Genomic DNA, 16,062 nt, shown 5'->3' on the forward strand with positions numbered 1-16,062 from the left:
TTAGTCAAAAAATCTTGTTCTCTGAAATCGCTCGTCTGATTGCTATGAAACTTAATATTCATGTTCCTCAGAATGACCTCAGTCATGCTTGTACAAATTGTATTGATATTGTCATATTTGTAATTTTGGGGCAATTTTCCCAATTTTTGATAAAATTTTTTTAATCCAAAAACTGCTGATTTGATAGCTTTGATACATGTATTTGGTATACAGGTATGTATTTGGTATACAATCTCAATATAATGTATTGAAGATATGTTGAAACTGGCAATTTTTTTTTTTGGGGGGGGGGCAATTTTTGCCTTTTTTGGTCAAAAAATTTTTCTCCTAAAACTTCTGATCTGGTAGCTTTGATATCTAGTGTACAGGTTCCTAGGATTTATGTTAATTAGATATAGAAATCTGCAATTTTGTATTTTGGTGGGCAATTTTTCTCATTTTTGGTCAAAAAATTTGTTTCTCAAAATTTACCTGTCTGATTGCTTTGATATTTAGTAAACCGGTCCTTAGGGTTTTTGTTAATAAGATATATTGAAATTAAGTTGAAATCCGGAATTTTGAATTTTTGGATTAACTTTGCGAAACTTTCAGTTTTACTGGGATATCTTTAATTTTGTATTTTTAAGATTTTTTTGGTAATTTTATACCTACTGGAACTAAGAGTATATAATGTGGTGATTTAGTAAGCATCTGATATGGTAAACTGTATTTGGTGTTGAAATGCGGTAAAAAAATCCTGGCAGATTTTGAAAAAATTCCAAACAATGCCAATAAAAATTCACCACAGAAGGTTTGACAAAAAGAAAAGGTGGGAGAGTGGGAAAAAAGAATGTACAATGGATCGGATAAAAAGATAATGTACCTCATCGATCTTCCAGACACCATCCCTTATCAAATGGTCCACCCCGATGTATTTTTGTGCACAATTAACCATGCAGTGTATTTTAGTTTAAGATGTCAAGTTAGGTAAGGATTTGAAAGGAATAGTCAAGTTCACCACAGTTTAACTGTATCTCTTGTGTCATCATCCTTGTGTAATTGGTTAAGTTTGTAAGTTGTTCCAGATGTGGATGTACCAGCTGTTCTGGAAGAAAACAATGTTTACTTTTTCCTGTAGGGTTTCTGAGTTGATGATTGTATGTTGAAATTCCTCCATGTATCTGGTGTATGGGCAAAGTGTAAACATTGGTTGCATGTTATGTATTTCAGTCTATGTCAAATATTGTAAATGAAAAATCAAGAACAGTTTGCTGTGTGCTTGTAAAAGATAACATATTTGTCAATACATAAACTGCCTTGCAGATTGATTGTCTTAAATATTATCACAGAAGTAGAAAAGGAAAAGAAACTAATCAAATTGCTGTAACATATTCACCTTCAGTGCCTGTATAGGCCTATACTTAACTATTTTATCATTACATTCAGCTGTTTGTTATATCTTTATCACTCTCCATGGGCCAAGGCACACTTGGGGTCAATGTCATCACTCTGTGCCAGTCTGTGTATGTCAGTCTGTCTGTATATGTATGTCCATGTTTCATACAATTGTTGACTTGTTTTGATAACTATATGGGAGCGAACAGTGATGTTGTCACTATTTCTTTATTATTTTGAAAAATTATGACGGTGAACGCTTTTTCTTTCTCTAGGATCTTTTAATTAAAATGAGCCCCCACAAGATGTAGATCTGAAAAGAATGTAGAGATTTGAGAGTCCGACTATCTGTCCCCGAGGCGCGTTGAACCTTAAAGAAGACTGGTTCTTTTTTGATGAAGTATTATTTTTAAATAATGGCTGAAATAGAAACGTTCACGATTGTACCAATATAACGTACACTACAAATTAAATTTCCCGAGATTCTGAACAACACATATCTGCACGATATATAAGTATGTACGCTAGATTCGCATTTTTACAGCCAAGTTTCTTTACTCTTCATCAGAAAGAAGAGCGGTTGGAGACTGTGGTGGCACATTCTACTCAGACTCCGGCCAATTCTCGTCTCCTGGATACCCTGGTTACTATAACAACAAGCAAGAATGTATTTATGTCATCTTCATACCAAGAAATGGTGCCCTGATTCTGGTGAGACGATTTTTTTTCATAAATTCGTTTCTTTTCACACGTGCAGGTTCTCATGTCACTTATTCAATTTCTCACATGTACAAATGATTGTGACAATCACTCTTCCAAACGTATAAGTTACCACTGTGGACATTCTTTCAAAGGTAGATTTTTAACGTTGTTGAAGTTGAGGTACCGGGGAGAAGTGGTAGCTACCTAGAGCAGCCAAAATTTAGAAATCGCTAGTTCATTAACAATCGTAGACCATTGAACACCTGTTTCAATCGTTCCCGTAGTTTTCTAAAAGAATCTAAAATCAGCAGAGGTCCTGTCTATGCGTCACTGACTACGAAACGCACTTTTCATGCAACACGATTCCATAGAGTTACTCTTATTGTATTGCTGTAACTATTAACCACCCTTGAGTGATTTTACAGTCATTTGTTTTCTCATGTCGTGCGCAAACAGTGGTAACAAGTCGTGACAAAATTATAGTTCAGCGTGAACAATCTGAGTTCCCTGCCACTACGCCAAAAATAAAGATGAGGTATTGCTTAAAGCACGCCGAATGGTTACCGACATAAATCATTCTCTCAATTCCAATTTTTATTTATGGAGCACATGTCGTTTAGTCGAATTATATTGGCTGGTGTCCATTTAGAGCTTTGTTCATAAGCAACATCGATCAGGGCAGCACTTCTAGCACAGTCCTAATGTTTTAGGGATTGAGTTGCACATTGTGGGTTATACACGATGCATTATCCTTCTGATATTTGTTAATTATGTATTATTCATTGCAGAACTAATAAGATACAAATTTAATTATGTTGGTTTTTCATGGGAGTCCTACACCTTTGTTTTGAAAATGATGCTGTCGTGTGGTTTTGTCTTATTTTCGTTTTGTTTTGTTTTGTTTTGTTTTGTTTGTTTTGTCTTTTTTTAGTTTATAGGATCAAACTACCGACATGAAAGTAAAAATGAAATTGAAATGTTTACTTGCAGCGGTAATGGTTTGCAACAAGATGACAACGATGAGTTCACTGTTCAGAACTATATGATGTGAATATGACCCGACAGACGTTCTCACTTTCATACTTTAACATATGATTGTTTCTGAGTAAACGTTGAGCAAGACCAACTTGTCTGGCCTGTATCGATGCGCTGAGAAACGAAACCTAAACAGTATCTCTTTGGCTTAATATCATCTAGATGTCTAATAAAGACACTCAAGCCCGAAAACGTAACAAAATAGCGAAGTCTTCACAAGTTATGTTTTTGAAAAATATTGATCCTGGTTAACGCTTGTCAGTCGCCATTTCATGAGACTGGCTAAATATCTGTGCTGCTTTGATTATTTATCCGAAAAATTAGATTGTGTCCCCTCAGCAAAAAAGGGGCAACCAAAGAGAAAATCATAATCGAATTTCTTGTACGCATACGAAATATCAAATCTTAAATGATCGCTTTGCAGTTGGAATTTGACACCTTTAACACGGAACCGAAACACGATGTAGTCAAAATATACGACGGACTGTCGCTGACTGGCACCCTGATTGAAGAGTACTCCGGCACATCGATTCCGCCGGCGGTCCTATCAACGGGTAATGTTCTGGCAGTCACCTTCACATCGGACTTCTCAGCAACACGTCCTGGATTTCTTGCCAACTACACTGCATTTACAAATACAAGGGAAAACGGCAGTCTCGTTTACATATCTGATCATGGCAGCTTTTCCGTTAGAGACTGGAACACATATGGAAATCCCGACACTTACTTTTTGATAATTGTATCTCAGGGTAACAAAGTACAGGTAAGACATTTATACAAGATACTGGATGCTAGCTGTGCCCTTTTCAAGCTATACACAAGTTTTTATCTATCGTTTCATTTTTTGCATACAATGGCGATCTTAATTCCCAAGAAAAGAGAACGGTTGAGAACAATTGGCACAGAGACGACGGAAACCTTCTGTTATTTCAATTCAAAGACGTGACGGTGGAGATTTCGCTCCATCACCTATGGTTATTTACAATAGTCTATGTCGTTTTGCTTATGGTTCTGAAAACTTTGCAATCTTCACAAGTGTTAGTCATTGAGAACTGGGAACAGCCACAGTAGTAGGCACATGATAAGGTATGAATGCAATAGGGACTTTATGGTGAATATATATATTGAATCATTTTGTATCAAATGAAAGGTATGTAAGTATTATTAGTCCATATTTATAATTCGTACGTGTGTGCAGCAATTTTTCTTTGGTCAGAGGCTAGGACAGCTCGGAAAACAGCTATGCGGTAGGGTAGGGAGTCGCAGGAAATTATTTGACAGGGCTTTGATGGTAAACGGTCAGTATTGTGGTAGTTCAGAGCTTTTGCCTTTGGGAGAGGGGCTGATTCAGAGAGGAGTTTCCTTCTAGGCAAAAGGAGAAAACTATCGGGAGGGAGGGGTCAGATTTCCAAATCGTCGTGAAACGTTGTTCCGAAGAGCCATTGGTTTTTCCCTCTAAAACTTTAATTTGCTCGGAATAACTTAAAATAGTAGAGAGAGTCATGTAAAAACACATCTGGTAACAATTTCCCCAAATAAGCTGGCTGATGGCCGCCCCTGATTAGCCGACCGTGACTGATTTATTTATAAATATTAAGATCTTACATATTCGGGACCCTCTGCCGGCAAATCCGTGCGATTGAAAGTGGAAACTGATCATTTTTAGTACATCCCAGAGAATTTTAAAAATAATAAGTCCATTGTTTAAATCTAAAATAAGAAACTTAAATTATACTAGGCAAGCGTGGATCCTCACTCTCGGCAGCGAGAAGGAACAGGCCTTTATGTTTATTTTCTTTTTACAAGTCTTAAATAGGATGTGACAGGACATATAATTCCTTTTATTCTATGGATATTTTAATTCTACAGGTAGACATGCGTTTTTATGGTTGTTGCGACCATTTTGAAATCGAAGCGTTTGACGGAGCGTCTGAATCAGATGCACTACTGGCTGCTTTCAATTTGTACGACTATGGAACGCTGAGACTCACATCTACTGGGCGAAGTCTGTACGTTCATATTCATCAGGATTATGATTCTGCACCAACAATATACGTGGACTACAATGCCATTGAACTTGGTGAGATTCATACTATCTCAAACTATGTATTTAGTCCCTCCAAAATAGTTGGGCGATTCGCAGGAAAAGGGTTCAGAGACCGGGCTTTATCATATTGGTTTGTGATTTAGTCTTTAAAACCAAAATTCTGCCAATTAATTGTACGCTCTCACAAATGTGAATCCGCTTCTCATTACACTTGTATGAGTACATGAGTATATGTACGAGAAATATGTACGAGTAAACTTTGAATGTAGAATAAGAAGTGGGGAATTTACAGTTCTAATATCCACCGAGACCCATGCACAACAGACATGTTACATGAAAATGTATATATGATTAATATTCAATACTTTATTGGTTTCTGTAATGTACATAATGTTTTTATCAGATTTAATGGCACATGTATTTAAATCGTTTTGATAACGCCAGTAAGAAATCCTAGAATGTACGAACAATACCTTTATGTATGCACCCAATAAAATAGGCTCGAAATGGGAAGCTTACAGTAAAAAGTCTGACAGTTTATCCGTAACAAGTTTATAACATTATACAAAAATGATCCCGTACCGTTAACTGCACGTATGGTGTTCAATCGCCAACATTGCACTAATTAATTGTTTTGGTGCCACTTTTAGACAGCAGCCTGTTAGTTTCACCGTGGTGGTGCTGTTCAAATGATAATGACAATTTGATTTTGCCTATTGTTAAGCCAGCGCGTGGTGGATAGATGTCATATTTGACAAGCTGCATACGTTGGTGGTCAAAAGCGAATGTTTTTAATATTGATCGAAATGCTCTTTATTGCATGGACTCAAACAACAAAATAAGTGTTTTTTCATCTCCCTTCGGGCTTTTGTTAGTTGTTTCGGTGTTCCTGTTATCGACGTATATAGTGGATTCAAAAAAAAAATACATATGCTAACCCCTGCAATTTGCCTACAGAATCAAGTGAATCAAACTGGTACTACGAAGGTACAGAAACTACAGAGTGGTGGTGGTGGCAGGAAACAACAGCTCCTCCCTGGTGGTGGGATACTACCCTTGATCCATGGTGGTACACAGATCATGTACAATACCCATTAGGCAGCTGTGGGGGAAACTACACCAACGACGAAGGTTCTTTTGCTTCACCGTCATATCCTGGGTACTACCCAGACCAACAGGATTGCTATTACTATATAACTGTATCCGAAGGCGATCGGATTGTGGTAATACACTTAAACAGAACTCGTAGGCGTTGTAACCCTTTAAGTGCCACATTCTATTTTGTCGCCTTTATAAAATATAAACCAGTCAAGTTTTTAAAATTTTCCCCAAAATTTTGAACTGTAGCCGACGAAAAGAAAATCCCTTTGGGCTAAAATTACCCAAAAATATAAAAACTACAAAAAAAAAGTTAAAGTGTTGCACTAAAATTTTGTTGGGAAAAATTACAGCACTCAAAGGGTTAATAGCACACTACATACTTCATTTGTATACAGTTTTCCTACAGGCTGTGCGTTAAACTTGATGTGCACGTGCATCTGTTGCGACGACTCGCAGACATTTCTCCTGCGGCAGAATACTCGCAAGGATATATATATATATAATATATATATATATATATATATATATATATATATAATATATATATATATATATATATATATATATATATATATATATATATATATATATATATATATATACACACACACAAAATGTATGCAATGTGCCCTCCCGGTTGTCACCATAATGGCTTTATGGCAACCTCTGAACTTGGGCACAGAGAGTACGGTTACACATTGTTGAGGATTGAAAATATGGACTCATCAGAGTGCTCTAACGGCAATACGTACCATGAGCGAAGCATAGTGCCATATATATATATATATATATATATATATATATATAAATATATATATATATATATATTATATATATATATATATATTTTATAATATATTTTATATAATATATATATATATATATATATATATATATATTATATATATATATATATATATAAAATTCATTTGTAGGATATTACACACGTACTAATCTTCTGGTTCAAATAGTTTATTATAACAGCACAACGTTTCGTCCTAAAAGTAGGACTTCCTCAGGTGGCTACAGGTGTAATATCCTACAAATGAATTTATCATAACCACGCCACCGACAACACTGGGGACAACCTGAAAAACCACAGTCGAACATATATATATATATATATATATATATATATATATATATATATATATATATATATATATATATATATAATATATATATATATATATATATACATTCACACAAATGGACAGGTGAGACGATTTGCCAGTTGCTGTAACATGTAGTGTAATATGACGATCGCCAATTCATTTAGTTACCATTGATTAGAATACACGTGTATAACTTGTTACGGGAGAGAAATTTTGACCGTTTGCAGTTTAGTAATTAACGAAGGATCAGCTACGATTGGATGTAGAATAATATATATGTGTTTCGACACTCAGTAAAATGAGTTTTTTGACACAAATATATTGCAGGCAAGTGATCAGGATAGTACAGGAATGCACAATACATGACAATATACCCTTAAAGGTAGAATGCGCCTTCGAAGAGATATCCGGACTTTCAAATGTTTGCAATTCTTTCATGATATACTAATTGTTCAGGCTCATTTTAAAGCTCTTGGAGCCAGGAAAATTTCACCATCGAAGTTCTCGAAACTCAAAAGTTTTAGTGTTCCCCACAGGATTAACTCGGGGATGGCGGCCGTATATGTTAATGATAGGTAATTGTTTCTCTAGCAACAAACCAAACTTTGCTCGGTGACCCTGATTTTTTTTTTTTTTTTTTTTGTAATTGTATTTGTAAGAGAATGGTTAAAATTTTCATTGTGGAAAGTTTGGGCAAATGTTAAGTCTTTAACTTTCAAGGTGCAAACCATCTTTAATGACAATCGGTCATAAAAGGCCAACTTCGACAGTCTTTTTATTTCAAGTTTGCTGTACAACAAGTCATTGACAATGACATAGTCCCCACTTGTAATAGTAGTATTAGTCTTGAGGGGGCAGGGAAATGAGGTCATTAAGAAGTATCACTAAAGTGTATATGTTCAGATCTATGGACACATAGGTCTATGTCATTGTTCCAAATTTGAAACAAGAGGCATGTCTAAGTTATGGTTCTAAATCGGGAAAAAAGATCAAACCTCTAGCTGTATTGGCCAGCCAAGAAATACATATGTGCATAATAAATGAGGTACAAGATGTGACATCTTAAGGTCTATTATCCTATCAAAATTGAAGCGTAAAGAACTTGTGATTACTGAGTTATGCATATATATGCATATTCAAGTCTAAGGTCATCAAGGTCACGTGACATTTTGAAAAAAAAACATTGTATTGCTAATTAATCCATATATGCCAAAATTCAGACCTCTAGCTCTATTGGCTTGCCCACAATTATATATGGGCATAATTAACGAGGTAAAGCATGTGTTGTCATAAGGTCTCCCATCCTACTAAATATAAAGGACATAGCACTTGTGGTTACTTATTTATTGACATAATCGTGTATTTTAGGTAAAAGGTTATCGAGGTCACATGACATTTTGTCAAAAAATTTCTATCCTATAGTCTATCCCTATATACTAAAAATCATACATTTACCTCTATTGGCTTGTTCAAATTAGATATGCACATAATGAATCAGGTACAATATGTGGCGTCATAAGGTGTCCCATCATACCAAATATGAAGGGTGTAGCACTTGTGGTTCCTGAGTTATGGACAAATATGTATATTTGGAGTCAAAGGTCACCGAGGTCACGTGACATTTTGTCAAAAAAATTGTATTGCTAAGTTATCCCTACATACCAAAAATCAGACCTCTAGCTCTATTGGCTCGCTCAAAATTAGATATGCACATAATTAATGAGGAACAATATGTGGCGTCATAAGGTGTCCCATCATACCATATATGAAGGGTGTAGCACTTGTGGTTACTGAGTTATGGACAAATATGTATATTTGAGGTCAAAGGTCACCAAGGTCACGTGACATTTTGTCAAAAAAATTTTAAGTTATGCCTATAACCCAAAAATCAGACCTCTAGCTCTATTCGCTCACTCAAAATTAGATATGTGCATAATTAATGGGGTACAATATGTGGCGTCATAAGTTGTCCCATCATACCAAATATGAAGGGTGTAGCATTTGTGGTTACTGAGTTTTGGACAAATATGTATATTTGAGGTCAAAGGTCATTGAGGTCACATTACATTTTTTCAAAATAATTGTATTGCTAAGTTATCCCTATATACCAAAAATCAGACCTCTAGCTCTTTTGGCTCGCTCAAAATTACATATGCGCATAATTAACGAGGTACAATATGTGGCGTCATAAGGTGTCCCATCATACCAAATATGAAGAGTGTAGCACTTGTGGTTACTGAGTTATGCACAAATATGTATATTTGAGGTCAAAGGTCATTGAGATCACTTGACATTTTGTCAAAAAAATTGTATTGCTAAGTTATCCCTACATACCAAAAATCAGACCTCTGGCTCTATTGGCTCGCTCAAAATTAGATATGCACATAATTAATGAGGTACAATATGTGGTGTCATAAGGTGTCCCATCATACCAAATATGAAGGGTGTAGCATTAGTGATTACTGAGTTATGGACAAATATGTATATTTGAGGTTAAAGGTCACCAAGGTCACGTGACATTTTGTCAAAAAAATTGTATTGCTAAGTTATCCATATATACCAAAAATCAGACCTCTAGCTCTATTGGCTCGCTCAAAATTAGATATGCACATAATTAATGAGGTACAATATGTGGCGTCATAGGGTGTCCCATCATACCATATATGAAAGGTTTACCACTTGTGGTTACTGAGTTATGGACAAATATGTATATTCGAGGTCAAAGGTCACCAAGGTCACATGACATTTTGTCAAAGTGTCTGAGATATCTGCGTGAACGGATGGACTCACGGACTGACATGACCCAATCTATGAGCCCCCTGGACTTTATCTGTGGGGACTAAAAACTGTGTCACTGCATCCTTTTTGCAATATGAATACGATGAGAAACTAAATTTTTATTTATCTTGGCCTTATACATGGGAGTCTATGGACTGCCTTATACATGGGAGTCTATGGAGGTGAAAACTAGTGTGAAGATCTCAGTAATACTTTATGGGTCGCCTGTGCTTATACATGGGAATCCTAGTGTGAAAATCTCAGTAATACTTTATGGGTCGCCTGTGCTTATACATGGGAGTCTATGGACTGCCTTATACATGGGGGTCTATGGAGGTGAAAACTAAAAAGTCCTCTAACATGGCCAAATTTGATCGCATTGTGAAACAAATCGACGTGCATCTGTATGAGGTAGGGCACTACCCTTGAACCAAGTTTGAACAAAATCGCTCCAGGCGTCTATGAGATATCTGCGTGAACGGACGGACGCACAGACGCACGCACACACGGACGCACGGACGGACGCACGGACATGACCAAACCTATAAGTCCCCCCGGACGGTGTCCGTGGGGACTAAAAATACATAAAAAAAACGACAGCGCACAACACGCAGTAAAAATTGTAGGATGTCATTGCTGAGAATGTCTACACGTAGAAATTCTCAGTTTTTTTATATCGCTGGTTTGATCTTTGTTTACTAAGGAGCGTAAAAGAATTTTTTTTTGATTAACCCTGTTTTTATACATCCAACCAATGACACCTTACGGTAGTAAATACTTACGTCATCAGGGTACCGAAAAATGATGTCAGTATTGTGATACTCCTTTGGCAGCCAATGGTAGTGCGGATTGAATGAAGTTCGCTTTGAATGAAGTTCTCCAATTGTTGACAGACGTAATAAACAAAATAAAAAAAACAACAGTATTTGCGACCTGAATTCTGAAAAGAAGATGTTTTGTAATCATAGATCCCAGAGGGTCTGTAGTATAACTAAGAGTGCTCACCTTCTAACTTTATAGCATATCGTCAGACTTGGCTCGGACCGTTGTCGTAGTTCTTGTCTGTTCAGAGTGTAGATACCGCACACTGAGAACGATGCGCAGAATTGATGCGCGCGCGCAATGTATGAAAACGCTCCTGTCGGCGGTTACTATCGATAATCTTAGAGTTGTGCAGTATTGCCATCGTTTAATTATCGCGCTTGCCTTAATTTCAGCTAATCTATGGAACACTTGCACTCAGTGTAGAGAAGCGAAGTTTCATATTACTGAATCGCTTAACTTTGGGACGTCTTCGGAGAAAGACTAAAGTGTATTTGGATTTGTCGTAGCCATTTAGAGAGAATTAATCATTGCTTTCTGAGTGATGGATTGAGAATGGCAAAGTTATATTATCAAAGGTGAAAATTCATAGATCGGTGTTATTGTGCATATTTGTTTGTTTTTTATCTCCAGCTTGACATCGAAGAATTTGACACTGAAGTATGCTGCGATTTCGTCGAAGTCTTCGACGGGGACTCTAAGTCTGCCATGACGTCGATGGGCAAGTATTTCGGCTCCAATGTGGAAACCGAGATCAAGTCGACGGGACGGAGTCTCTTCGTCCATTTCCACTCCGATCACTCCAAGAACCACAGAGGATTCTACGCCACCTATAGACTTTGGTTGGAAGGTGGGTGACTCTGTGTGTCGGTCAACTGTACCAACCTCTCTCGCACTGCCTGGAGTTAACAAATGTTCAACTTTTGTACTTGGTTTTGGCAAAGAAGAGTCAACATTAAGAACTTGATAGACGTGGTTTCCATGAAAAAGAATATCAGCTCAGCAATAATAAGGAAAAATCATTTGCGGGCACTGTGGAGAAAGCTAAATACTCATATGGTGGTAAATTAAGCACGAATCTTTAACTTTAAAAAAGTTTGCATATTTCGCAAACTACAGAAACTCGGTTCTACTTCTTATAGATATTGCTCGGGGCTTCTTTTTCTTTTTTTGTCGTGACTTGCAAGTTTCCGGTTGATCAAACCTTGAACTTTCATCGGAAACATACTATGATTTCGATGGCTATCAAAATTCTCGATGAAACTAGAGGCAGACGTTGTACACGACGATAAGCGACAATTTCGGATGGGAAATTCAACTTGACGTATTCTTGAGATGTTAAAAGTTTATACGCTATTTACCTTATTACAATTATTTTCAACCTTTTTATTACTACATCAAATTAATTTCCCAGAGAAAAAATCCAATATTGCCATCATAGTTGGAGGAGCGGTCGGAGCGGCGGTAGCCGTGCTGGTTGTTGTCATAATAATAATCATCGCCTGTTGCTGCGGCAAGAAGAAGCCTGCAGCGCCCCCAGCGCCAAGAGCAGTCCAGTCTATGACAATTGGTGGTTCAGTGTAAGTAGGTTTATACTTTAGCGGTTGTATGTGCATGGCTATCTTAGGGTTTGTTCGGTTGGTGACGTATGTGTACTATCAACGGTGCCGATATAATTTTGAATAATGAAACGTAAGACAAAATTTTTAAACGACGACAACTAAACTGCTAAACTGCCAATCCCTAATGGCTAGCGGCGCACCATCATGATTAATTTGACATCGGAGGCAAGGATAGATGGTATTTATCCTGGCACCCTGAACATTGGGCATTACTAACACATAACCAATTTCGACGCACTAATATGAATAATACGTAACAAGATATGTTTTCTGTGGTGAATCCTTTCTTACTCGCAATATTTTTTCATTCTTTCCCGCATGCACAGACCCGATATTCATGACTCGGATTCAGAGCGTGAAGTGGTTGTGGGATCCATCGGAAGAGGCTATTACAACAAAGGCTATCCGGCTAGTCCGGGCCAACCACCCCCGTACGGAACGTCGAATGTCCCCGGCGCAATCGATGATGTTGAATAGTACTTTCGACGCAAGTGTTCCTAGTAGTAGCCTTCTTTATACTGGAAGATACGTCGCTAGAGGGCGCTTTCTAACCCCCCCCCCCCCCCCTTATGGGGGAACGTAGGCAGCGCCTGCGAGCGACGGATCTTCCAGTTTACAGCCTTCTATTGCCAGTAAATCTAAAGGTGGTATGAACAAGGGAATCGTGAACAAACAGTATTCTTTATAATCATTTTTAACCAAAAATATCCAAACCTTAGAAAATAATATATGATCGTGTTCATGATCATCAACATTATCGTGCTAAATATTTTGGAGATTTCCGTTGAAAACTAAAATTCTTAAACATAATTTGTATTCTTAAAAACTAAATCTCAAGACTAGTCTGCCCACATATATATTTACAGCGGTTAAAAATTCCATATAATTGGGTTTGACGACATTGAGGACGTCAAGACTAAGACACTTGTAACCTTGTAGAAACTGATGCTACCAAGGTCATGATCGTCGTGTGTAGCACAATCGAAAGGAAACTAATCAGAAATGCAAGTCTTACAGACAAACGATTTATATAGATGTGATAAAATAATATAAAAAGTTAAATAGTAATAAGATATTGCCAGCTTAAGGCCATTTTTTATAATCAACACCCTTATCAATAACAGAACACTGTGTCTTGGGTTAATGTTTCTGATTTGTTCATTGCATTTTTTTAAAAATATTTTCCACTTAAGGTAGAACGCACCTCGGGGACAGATATTCGGACTCTCAAACTTTTACAATTCTTTTCTGATATACCACTTATGGTGGTTCATTTCAAAGCTCTTGGTGTAAGAAAACTTTTCGCCGGCTTAGTTTTTCGAAATTCAGAAATGTTATTTTTCTCCATAAAGTTAACACAGGGATGGCGGCCATTTTGATTTTTAAATATCGGTAAATCTTAGGTTATTTGTTTCTCTAGTATCAAAATTTGCACGGTGACCCTACGATTTTTATTCTTGATTTTGAAAGAGAATGGTTGAAAGATTCCTTAAGGAAATTTTGAGCAAAAGTTTAAGTCTTTCACTTTCGAGGCACATACTACCTTAATTGGTGTGAAATTTTACCTCATATCAGTTTAATGTATGCGAGTTGGACAGCAATTAATGTAGAAAAATTAGTGTGCAATCAGGTGTTTTGATGACCGTGCCATTTGGCTGTTGTAGCCTGTGGTGGCGCTATTTCTTTACCCAGCTGAACCTTGCCAAGGTCTTTGTCATCAGCTGCTGGCTGAGCAGTTGGAGCAAATCGTCCCGAAACTGGTCACAATAAAACAAAGTATTACAAGGTTACTCGACCAATTTATTCTTTTGCTGTCTTTTAAAGGGTAAAGTTCCTTTTTGAATAAAGAATTGTGTTTTTCATTTAAATTATGAATAGAGCGTTATGTGTGAGTGTGTAATATTTATGCCTTGGGACTGTCTATACATATCGCTAGGCTGCGCATTGTTTTACAATACAATGCACGCGCGAGTGTATATTTAACACTCTCTCTGTAAGCCAAGCTATGTGCTTGTATATCATATTCTAACTAGTTTAATAACTTTCCTCGTGACCTTCCTTGAAGGGAAAGTTCACCCTCGAATGGCCAACTTTAGAAACCTTTCCGTCTATACAGCCATGTTAGACAAGGGAATGATACGACTGTACAGAGGCTAAAGTTGCCTATTTTCTGTTAAACGGCTGCTTGGAGGCGCTTCACTGACACTGAACATTGTCCACGTATCTGCTCCGATGCAAGTCGAGTTTTCACACTTCCAAAGATCTTTTTGTACGGGCGAAACTTTATCTGGAGTACTTGAACATCATGGAATAACTTCAATAATGGGCATATCTCACTGGAGATGTATCGAGCAAGAATTGGCTGTTTAACCAGGTACCTGAAGTCAACATGGTGTCCTTTTGTCTTACCCATGCTATTGCATACTAATTACCATGGGGTACTTGCGTTTCTTCGTCTTCGTCTCATTTTCATGTTTCTATTTATGAGTGGCAACGTTGAACCAAATCTCGACCTGATACTCGTGCACAAGCTACGTCAATAACAAAAAGATGATCTGGACACGATTCTGAACTCGTTGTCTGAAATAAAGAGCGATTCCAAAGTGATGAAACGTCGCCTTTCTGCCATAGAAAGTCGTATGAATACATGTTACACCAAAGACACTTTGCATGCCATTCGTGAGACTACTATATTTCAAATGCGTATCGAATTGACGACGTTGAACATTCGTTGGAAGGAATAAAAGAGAGTACGGAAGAGCTGACAGAAATGAAGAAAGAAGTGAAAACACCACGATGACAACGATAATAGAAGGGCGGTTTTCGGCGCGGCTAGTACCATAGATAATATTTTCACACTACAAACTATGGTAACCAAATATCTGATACTACGAAAAGGGAGATTTTATTGTATTTTGATAGACTTTTCGTTATCTTATGTTAAAAAGATCAGCAGAAGAACGTAGGATAAACCACTTCGTCGTTTTGGATTTGGACATGTATGGATAAATCAGGGTGTAGGTTCTACTGGGCTGTTTTTATTTCAATTTTAAGAGATTGTGCTCGACAGAGTTGGCATGAGGATATAGAATCATCTTCCAGGTTACGTACATTCTTATTGTGCCTTCAAATCAATGCTTGATCCAGAGAAATTTAGAACTGCAATGTCAAGATTCCGTTGTTCGTCACATATCTTGGAAGTTGAGAACGTGCGACACGAAAATGTACCAGCTGATCAAAGGTTTTGTAAATTTTGTATGAAAAATAGTTATTATTATATCGAGGACGAGTTCCATTTTCTCTCTATCTGTCTACTCTATAGAGACTTTCGCAATGAATTGTTACCAAACTGGTTTTGCATCAATCCGTCATTCGATGGGTTTATCTCACTGATGAGCACAAGTAACGTGACTTAAAGGGATATAGTCGTCGGAACTGCGCCTGTGCGAGTTTCTTGTTTACAAAC

The 16,062-nt window shown here is 37.1% G+C and overlaps 1 protein-coding gene across 2 annotated transcripts in view; it reads left to right on the forward strand.

Moving 5' to 3' along the window:
* LOC139147889 (bone morphogenetic protein 1-like) overlaps positions 1-14,467 on the forward strand; it is a 32,096-nt gene extending 17,629 nt beyond the window's left edge. For both annotated transcript variants that reach the window (XM_070719102.1, XM_070719101.1), the window contains 7 exons: positions 1,943-2,085; positions 3,536-3,874; positions 4,981-5,191; positions 6,116-6,381; positions 11,608-11,824; positions 12,389-12,554; positions 12,923-14,467. In XM_070719102.1, coding sequence (XP_070575203.1) covers positions 1,943-2,085; positions 3,536-3,874; positions 4,981-5,191; positions 6,116-6,381; positions 11,608-11,824; positions 12,389-12,554; positions 12,923-13,073 — 1,493 coding nt within the window. In that variant the 3' untranslated portion in view covers positions 13,074-14,467. The remainder of the gene's footprint in view (positions 1-1,942; positions 2,086-3,535; positions 3,875-4,980; positions 5,192-6,115; positions 6,382-11,607; positions 11,825-12,388; positions 12,555-12,922) is intronic.
* Positions 14,468-16,062: the final 1,595 nt, after the last annotated feature.

The sequence above is a fragment of the Ptychodera flava genome, chromosome 13 (genome assembly GCF_041260155.1).
Source record: "Ptychodera flava strain L36383 chromosome 13, AS_Pfla_20210202, whole genome shotgun sequence".
In the NCBI taxonomy this organism is placed as follows: Eukaryota; Metazoa; Hemichordata; class Enteropneusta; family Ptychoderidae; genus Ptychodera; species Ptychodera flava.